The sequence below is a fragment of the Austrofundulus limnaeus genome, unplaced genomic scaffold (assembly GCF_001266775.1).
Source record: "Austrofundulus limnaeus strain Quisiro unplaced genomic scaffold, Austrofundulus_limnaeus-1.0 Scaffold75, whole genome shotgun sequence".
NCBI classification, from domain to species: domain Eukaryota; kingdom Metazoa; phylum Chordata; class Actinopteri; order Cyprinodontiformes; family Rivulidae; genus Austrofundulus; species Austrofundulus limnaeus.
In genome coordinates this window covers 1,068,781-1,077,886 of record NW_013952477.1, presented here as the reverse complement: position 1 = coordinate 1,077,886, position 9,106 = coordinate 1,068,781, and the positions used below count along the sequence as shown (strand labels likewise).

General features: G+C 43.1%; 1 protein-coding gene across 9 annotated transcripts in view; it reads right to left on the bottom strand.

The window, feature by feature from the left end:
* Window positions 1-9,106, bottom strand: part of camta1a (calmodulin binding transcription activator 1a) — a 402,428-nt gene that overhangs the window by 54,103 nt on the left and 339,219 nt on the right. For 8 of the 9 annotated variants that reach the window (XM_014010926.1, XM_014010925.1, XM_014010929.1 and 5 more), the window contains 2 exons: window positions 6,320-6,473; window positions 2,359-2,499 (listed from right to left, as the gene is read on the bottom strand). In XM_014010926.1, coding sequence (XP_013866380.1) covers window positions 2,359-2,499; window positions 6,320-6,473 — 295 coding nt within the window. The remainder of the gene's footprint in view (window positions 1-2,358; window positions 2,500-6,319; window positions 6,474-9,106) is intronic. The other variant, XM_014010928.1, reaches the window with a different exon arrangement.

The following is a 9,106-nucleotide window of genomic DNA, read 5'->3' as shown; positions in this document are numbered from 1 at the left end:
GCATTGACAGTACTCTGTCGGTGACGTAATCATCTACGCGACATGATGAGGGACGCATAAATCGCACGACACAACAAATAGATAATGAAATTCGTTGCCAACGCTTTTAATAATAGATTTTTATTGAATTTATCGATTCGTTTTTGCAGCCCAGCCCTACACACAACATCAAGATGCAATGCAGAACGAAATTAGCTGTTTAGAACATCCGTTCGGAGAAGCACACACACATGACAAACATGGGGGAACGAATGTCCAGGGTCTTTTGCAACTTAGTGCGCTACCTTTGCAGTTTAGAATACATACACAATAGGAAGGGTGAGTTAAAAAGAGCTTTGATCCTGTGTTTTATACAGAAAACACAAATATACGCTAAAAACTACTCTGCATACAGTGCAGTCAGCTAAGGAGGGGAGGGGGGTGGGGGGTCAAAAACACATAGAATAGGGAAGGGTTCAGCGGAGCCGGTGACATCCAAGGTAGAACTCCGTGTTGGAACCGATCAGAAGACCTCCAGAGTCCAAACAAGTTGTTATCAGTCAAAGCACAAGTCACAAGAGTTAAGTTCTGTCTCCACCCAACGCGGCCATCAGACCGATCTCAGCATGGGTGGAAAGGGTAGGGATGTGGGTGGGGGGTGGGGTGGGGGGAGAGTCAAGGCTTTCTTCATACGTGTCATTCCAGGGAGGTTTTATCAGCTTGCGACCAAGATCAGCAGCTGCAGGGATCCAATCAAAACATAATTGTTCAGGGCAAGCAGCAGGCTTTCACTGCTTTAAGTCTTAACTGCGCCTCTGTGTTGTGAAAAATGCCAATATTCCAGATTCAATTACCTCCTCTCCTCTCACCGTATGAAACGTCACCCAGGTGTAGCCTCACTCCTCACGGGCACGCTGCTGAACTGTGATCCTCGTCAGAACCACATACAGTTTGCGACTTATATCCCCAGCATTTGAGTCTGTGCATTTGCAGTAYGGGAGATCCCATCCACGGTCCCTGACAGCTTTTCACAGGCCCGGACTGCTGTCAGGATCGTTTTCATTTTCCGATAAACCAGGACTCYTCCACAGCCAATCAGCAGGAATCCGATTATCATAAATTTGATTATAAACACATCTTCAACATCCTCTATGGAAAGCGGGGCCAGGCAGACGAGGTTCCACCCCTAGGACCCAGAAACTCTGCCTGTCGCGACAGTTCCACTGGGACAGCTGTGCTCCCCTCGCTCCAATCTCAGTGTGGAAAAAATATTGTTGATTGCATTCAGAGACCAGTTGACCAAATCCATAATGCAAATGATGCATGTGGGTGTGGTGCAGTGGTAGGACAGTCAACGYGGGACCAGAAAGTCACAGGTCTGACTCCTCAACATGCCCATATGTCGTGGTGTCTTTCAGCAAACACCTAATCACTAACAGCTCCTCGGGCRCTCATAGCTGCCCACTGCTCCACCTGGTTGTATCTAATGTGTGATGGGTCAAATGCAGATCACAGGTTTCATCATTGTATGTGAACATGCATTGATGTCAATACGTCACATTATTCTATCAATTTTAGTGCCCATTTTCGTAAAGCTAGCTTATTTGACAGCATTTTATTACATGCCAAAATGTACCCACACTATTGTATTTTATGATTTTTCTCGTGAGGTAATTAAAAAAGGCATTATAAATAAAACATATTTATATATATACATATGATTAAACTGAACAGAATTACACAATGTATAGATAAAGTGTAATTATTGAACAAAAACTTTTCACTGTGCACTTATTTTGTTTTTGTACCTAATATGAATTTTTAAAAAGCACAAAACTTAACAATATATTAAACCTAAAATAACAAATGTGAAATAATAGGTGTAAGCCCAATATGTGTGTGTGTGTGTGTGTGTGTGTGTGTGTGCGTGCGCGCGTGTGTGTGTGTATGTGTATGTGTATGTGTATATCTTCATGCATGACTTTTATTTTTTTTATATCCACGTCTATAAAATGATAGAAATTACTATTTAAATTTTAATACACATTTACTTTTCTTTGGGAAAAAAAGGTTAAAAACCGAGAATTTTCTAAACTGGCATTAAATAGCCCATGTYACCAGGTTCACATTGTTTTGCTGAAGAATAAAACATCTTTAAATATAACCTTTAAGGGCAGGTGAGTTATTTTAGGTGTGACCCTGACAAAAACAATGGTGCACAAAAATAATGAGCCAGCATCAGATTTCATCCTAAAAACATAAACTACCTCTGCTTTCTAGTCTAAAACACTAAGTCTATATATTTTTTTAAATATTGCGTTCCTCACTTGAGGTAAAAAATAAAAATAAAAAAACTCTGCCCCGCCATCGAGCCCTTACCCAGGGTACCCGTGCAGAGGCAGTTGTGAGTCCGGGGAGGTGGCTTAGTTTGGTGGCTGTCCAGAATCTGTTGCACTAGCTGCTCCACTGAGAAGCCTGAGCTGCTGTTCCCATTGCTGCAAGTCCACTTGATGCCATGAACTGCCAGGAGAGAGGAGGAGACAGAGATGTCAGCCAGCTCAACAGAGCACCAGCCACACCAGCCTCCCAGCCCACCCACTGCCCTCTCTGTCTGCCGGCCGGAACGCCTCGTCCCGCTCACTGGACGCTTCTCTAAAAGCATCCGAAAGTAAAGCAGGAAATAAATGGATTTCTGATTTTCTGYGAAGAAAATGAACAACTTATCAGGGTTTGGTTAAAAAAAGAATAACACAGGGATTTGAGAGGTATCACTTTCAGTTTTATAGTAAACTCAATCTTTTGCCTGTGTTTTGTTTTCCCTCATATCCCCTTAYTATAACATTACACCCTGTGCTGAAYCGCTTAGCTCCTTTGTGCTTYTTGCCCTGCCCTGTCTCTGTGTTTGTCCTGTAAGAAGTGCTGATGCGACCTCTACACCACCTTTACCCTGACTTTTGATACTGTTCTGACAAGCCTCCGTGGAAGAAAACCCACAGAGCGACTGCTGCTGCACCACGAGAGAAAAGGAGGCTTCCTCCGGCAGAGTTCCCCTCCCTCCCTCAGTCACACCTCACTAGCACCTGCTAATACTTTTCATTGCTCCACTTGTCAAGTTGCCATGCTTTCTGATGAGACAGATAGTGCTTTTAGTGGCTATAAAAGGTGGTAGAAGAGACGGACCACTGAGTGCTACAGTGCTCAGCCTCTCAACCAGTGCGAAAAGGTAATATTTCAGAGGAGAATCATATTTAAACCAYCAAACAAGTGCTTCTTATGTCTGTGCATGTGTGCATATGTATGGCTATGTACAAAATGGTGCTGTGATTACACAAAAAACGGAGAGAATTTGGTTAGAGCAAGTCTGTTTGTACTTAAAGGTGTGGGTAAGAGGTTGAGGGTACTACAGATAAAATTTAGAGCCAGTTAAATTGAATTATGATGCGGAGTCCCACTTAAAAACTTTAAAATCTTCTGGCAGAGTACAGGCTTATTACCAGCAGGTGGCAGCAGAGTTACTGTCATAAGATTAAGAACATTTCCCCCAAACAACTAACAGCGTAAAGAAATGTTTAAAAAGTTTGGTTCACTCAGATGTTTATGCACCGTGAGTGAGCTGAAAGAAAAAAAAGATGGACAACAGAGACGACAGAAGACTTTTACCTAATGTGAATTTAATTACTGCACAAATAATTGTTTGCGTCTAGAGATTCCACTAAATAACACAGCTTCACTCATCATTAACCTTTTGACAGATGCAAAGCAAATGGCAGAAATGAGTTGATGCACACATTCCTAATAAAGAGATAATGAGGACTTTGGCATATTAAAAAAATCCTTAGTTTTGGTGATGCACAAGAGAATAAAGCCTGAAGAACACGCACGAGCATCTTTTCTGCTGAGCCGATTCCAGAGAAGGTAACGGAACACAAGTGAGCGCCTTATGCATCAACGTACATCCACCAAGCAGGGCTGTATCCATTATTCCAAACAATCCAGCCTCCTCTCATCTCTAATCCCTCATGCCAGATTGCCACAGCCTTCCTCATCTAGACAAGTGTCACCCCTGGAGGCTCTGGGATGTTGATGAACAGTTACCACAGTGTCTGCGTGTCTGTTCTTCTCATTGAGCATTAGATTCCAAAGCAGACATGACAGGAGAAGTGCCACTGGGTTTAATCCCAGGCAGGAAGAGCAGAGGCAACAAACAACAAACCACGTCATGTGATCCTTCTTATGGCTGCCTGCTGCCACGAACAGCAGCACCAAGCCTTAATGACAAACACAACAGATCCACGAGGCCAGTTTGCTACATTATRGGACAGAAGATGATCATGTCTATCTTCTGTCAAGACCTGCCTTCTGTCTGTCCATTAAAGCTGCTAATGCATTATCTTCCAGTGGGCAGGGGAGTTCTGGATGCTTGCAGAATTAGCCTAAAGCAAGGTGTTGGCACCGCCTATCAAACTGCAGCATGACCCCTCTGCCCCGCCTCCTTACTTTCTTTCCCCCTCTCATCAAACACCATAGGGTTTAACAGGATGACGAAGTCAGACGGGGCTTGAACTCAAATGACTGCGTGTGAGCAGCTTTTGGATGTGGAAAATGTTYGAGGCTCGAAGTGTGATTTGTTTGCAGGGACAGAACAAGCTTTATTCATTCAGAAATTCAAATTGTGTTGAATGGTTAGTGCTGGGAAAGACTGTGAAGAGACTCACGACAGCAAACAAGAATTCAAAACATCTATTATTTGGCAAAACCTAATATAAAGAYGCACTACCAAGTCAGTATAAGCATCTTGCACTTTGTATTCAAAACACATACTACAAAGTTAAACACAGTCTTGAAACGAAAAGAAKGAAATTCTGTCTCGCCTTTTTATCTAAAACACCTTCTCAAAAATGTAGGAAGTTCTTAAACATAGAAGAAAAAATACATAACATACTATAAATGAAAAAAATGAGAGAATTTTAGTTCAGTCTGGTAAAAAAGGTGCCTCTTTGGTAAAAGCTAACGTATGATTTAGGATTAAGTAATGCATGGTTGATCTACCATGACTTCACAGAAGTGTCTGCCTCCTTCATGAGGCTATGGGTTGAAATCCCACCACTAGATGGCAATGTTGCTCCATCGATAAAGCCATGTTGACATGCTGGGATGAAGGGGAAGGAAAAGAAGAAAGACAGAAAGCAAAGACAGAAAGCAGGAAAAGGGAATTCTTGCTCTTTATGTAGMCTCCCTTATGTAGCCTGGCAGCTAGGAGGCATCTCCCTCTCTTTGTCCCAACAACTGCTAAAGTTAATGACTTAACGCATTATTGCAAATGGTGCTTGAGTTTTACATTAAGCCACAGACATAATAAATACAGTWGGTCTTTGATGCTCTGACGCTGTCCTGAGGTAAGACTTTATGGTAAAATGTCTTCAAACTAATGCGGTGTTGAGGGGAACAGTACAATCCAGATTTAAGCAATGATAGTTTGCACTGCCTACTCAGTATGCAGCCAGCATGTGAATGGGCTTATAAAGCTGCTGACACCTTCCTCTTCACCTGGCCACATCACCAATAATTGGCCATTGGAATATCAGTCACAGCTCTGGTGGCCCCTGCCAGACACGCCCAAGTCACTGTCTAGTTGTTAAAGGCAATTTTAGGAGCCCTTTGACACTCTTTTTAATGCTCCACAAGATCCCTGTTTGGATATTATYATCATCATCAGACAAAACCCTTGCTTTTTCCAAAACATTACCTCAGTCTTTACCCAGATGTATAGCCATAAAAACACACAGTGCAACTCAGTGATCTTTGGTATGGTTAATAACAACAGGGAACAATTCATTCAGGAGGAAGGGAGGGAGATAGAGACAGAGAAAGGGTGGCAAGGGACTCCTGGTGAGTCTAATATTCTTGCTCACATGCACTAACATGAATCAATATCCAGCTTGTTGGCCTCCTTTCTGTCTTGACTGCTTCTACAGTCCAGGCTGAGGGGAGCTGCGCGCTCAGTTTGTTGCCAGAGGTCAAGGGGAAATGCTGAACTTTGACCCAGGTGTAGCAGACAGCTCCAGGAAGAGGACTCTCATATATTGTAGGTATACTGGCAAAGAAAAAAAAAACACTTTCTGCACTGAGCTGCTAAGGGCACTTAGTGTTCTAGAAATTAGCTCATAGGAGTGAACATTAAATCCCCAGACACCTGCCAAAACACATAGAGATGTCTAGCATGTCCGCATAAAGATAATCAGATCTTAATGAGCATTAATAGAAAATATTCCCATCAAAGTCTAATGTAAATGACTGGACTGACAGTATTTTTTGTTTGTTTGTTTGTTTTGATACTCACACATGGGTTTGAGCTGGCCWATCAGCTCCTCCTTGGTCCACTTGGCCCATTCCTTCTTGTCTGTATTGATGGAACATAAGATAGGTCCACATGGTTTCCCACAATCCTCAATGGCTGGAACATTCAAATAGTGGACGAGCACAATATCAGGGTTCTGTCAGAAAACAACAACAACAACAAAAAAGTGCAGGGTAAGTTATACCAGATGCTCAAATGGTTAGTCTTCTGCATGGCTTCTGTGAGAAAAGCCAGCAAAAGGTTGTTGTAGCACACAGAGATAATGCTGCACAGATCTGAGCACTTTAATGTGGAAAAAGCAAGCTGTGTTGCTAAACTTGAAACGCTGCATGAAAACCCTCGCACAGACAATAGAGGCTAAGAACAGGAGAGGGAACGCACAAGCCTAAACCCAAGCAGCAGAACAAATCGGGGATCAGAAATCTGCAATAATCTCACTCATTATGTGACTGTCTGTATCTCAAAATACATGTGTGATTGGATGTGTCTGCTACGTGTGCGCACACACGTCTGTGTGTGTGTTCATTACAATGTGTGCTCATGTAACACACTTATGGCATTTTGTCAAATCCTCCCACATAGTGATATGATGCCCTCAATTAACTCCGCCTGTATTTACCAAGTCAAAACTCAACAATTTAGTGCCTGCAAAATTGTTACAGGGTTACCTTAGCGAATTTTCTAAATTGACAGCTTATGAATAATAGGCGGTGTTTAAAGAAATGTGGTGCAGGTGTGAATAATATCAATTCGATTTGATTACCAAGCACTCACAAAAGAAATTTCCCTCATATAAGCCAATAAATGGAAACCATTCATCCGCTATACCCACTTCTTCCATTCAGGGTCACGGGAGTYACTGGTACCCATATCCAGCAGTCACCGTGCGAGGGGCAGGATCCACTTTGGACAGGTCACAAGTCCATCACAGGGCCACATAGAGACAAACTGAGACAAACAACCACTCACTCTCTCACTCACACCTAGGGACAATTAGTTACCAATAAATGAGTTCATTGTTATTGTTTAGGCCACCCGTGCATGTGCTCTGGAATCCTGTAGATCTTTAATTTGCTCCAAGGGGAGTTCCTGTTTGCACCATTAACTGCACAACAACTGACAGGCATTTTGTTGTTTTATACAATTTTGGCACAACTCAACATAGAGTATATCGTCGCTGGCAAGTTGTTTAGCCTCTCAAAACATGATGTTTGATAACCAGAAGTATGTCATTGCGATTTGGCGTATTAACCTATCATGCATGTTTTTGGGCTGTGGGAGAAAACTGGAGCGCACGGACCGAACACACAAACTCTACCCAGAAAGGTCCCTGGCTGGGTTTCGATCTAGCAACCTTCTTGCTGAAAGGAAACAGCACTACCAAATGAGCCACTGTGCCTCCTCAAACGGAAACCACTTTGAGGAAAAAAAAAAAAGACCCATGTGTCGGTAAGTATACACAGAAAGTAGACCAACATGCTTTTGTTGTTGATCTTCTTTGGAAAATTTTATTTTCCAAAACTTTCTTTATATTTAGCGAAAACATAAACACAAACATTGAAAAAGGGATATTCTGTTTTTTTTTTTAACTCACATAAAACCACACCCACTCGTGTGTGTACGCTCTCATCTAAACAAAATGCAAGAATAGACAAACCAGCTTCGACTTTGATCGAGAAAAATGCTGTGATGAGTGTGTGTGTGACTGCAGTTTGAAGCTTCATCAGTGCTAAGTGGCAAATAAATCAAGGTGCAGCTACTGTGGGTCTGTGCTCCCTCTCAGTGTGAATCATTAATCCGAGAAACAGCCCCTCCCCACCTTTGCTTCCCTGTTCCACCAGACAGGGGCGTGGCTGTCACATGCAGATACAAAAACACTTCAGCTGAAAACATCTTAAATATAATATAAACAAGTGGCCCGTTTCTGGGATGTGCCTGGGCTGTTTGTGTCTCAGTAAGTCGTGTAAAAGTGGTGCAGGAAGACAGATGACCTTTCCCACAGCTACCACAGGCTGGAGCTGGACATCGACATGCTTTGTGTCACCGCTTTCCTTGTCCCCTGTCATTGGTAGGGACACTAGGTGATGGCTGCAGCCTTGATTGGATGGAGATGGCACAGGAGGTGTGCGATGCCCCCAGATGGCACCACCAGCTGTGTCGATAGCCAAGAGACGCCCTCAATCTTTACTTAGTCAGAGAGCGCAGAACGTAGAGGGCTGCATTCATTTATGAGCAGACAGAAATTTATGTTGATGCGTAAAAGTGCGGGCGGGAGGGGAGTGCGCACCAACAGAATGGAACATGCTTAAAGCGTGTGAAATCACACAAGCACCAATTTGTTTGAGGAGAAGCTCATTAGCATAGTGGAACTCGTATGCTCACAATACACACACGGATTAGTTGAGAACAATCATTCTTTGGGCTACACACAGTTTCTGCCATTCAACACCTACATTTCCAGCTGTTTCCTACCTTTTCACACAGACACACATGYTGATTTTTATATCCTCATGGGGACTTCCTTACCCTCAGCCAAACCACCCTAGAACACACCTAACCTAAACTCAGTTCACACCTTGATCCTAAACCTACCCCCCACCCCCAATCCAAAAATGGCAACCGTACCCGTAAAGACCAGGCTTAGGTCCCCACAAGGCTGTTTGTTCTTGAAAATTGACCCCATGATGTGGCAAATATGCATTCACACACACACGCACACACACACACGCACGCACGCACGCACACACACACACACACACACACACACAC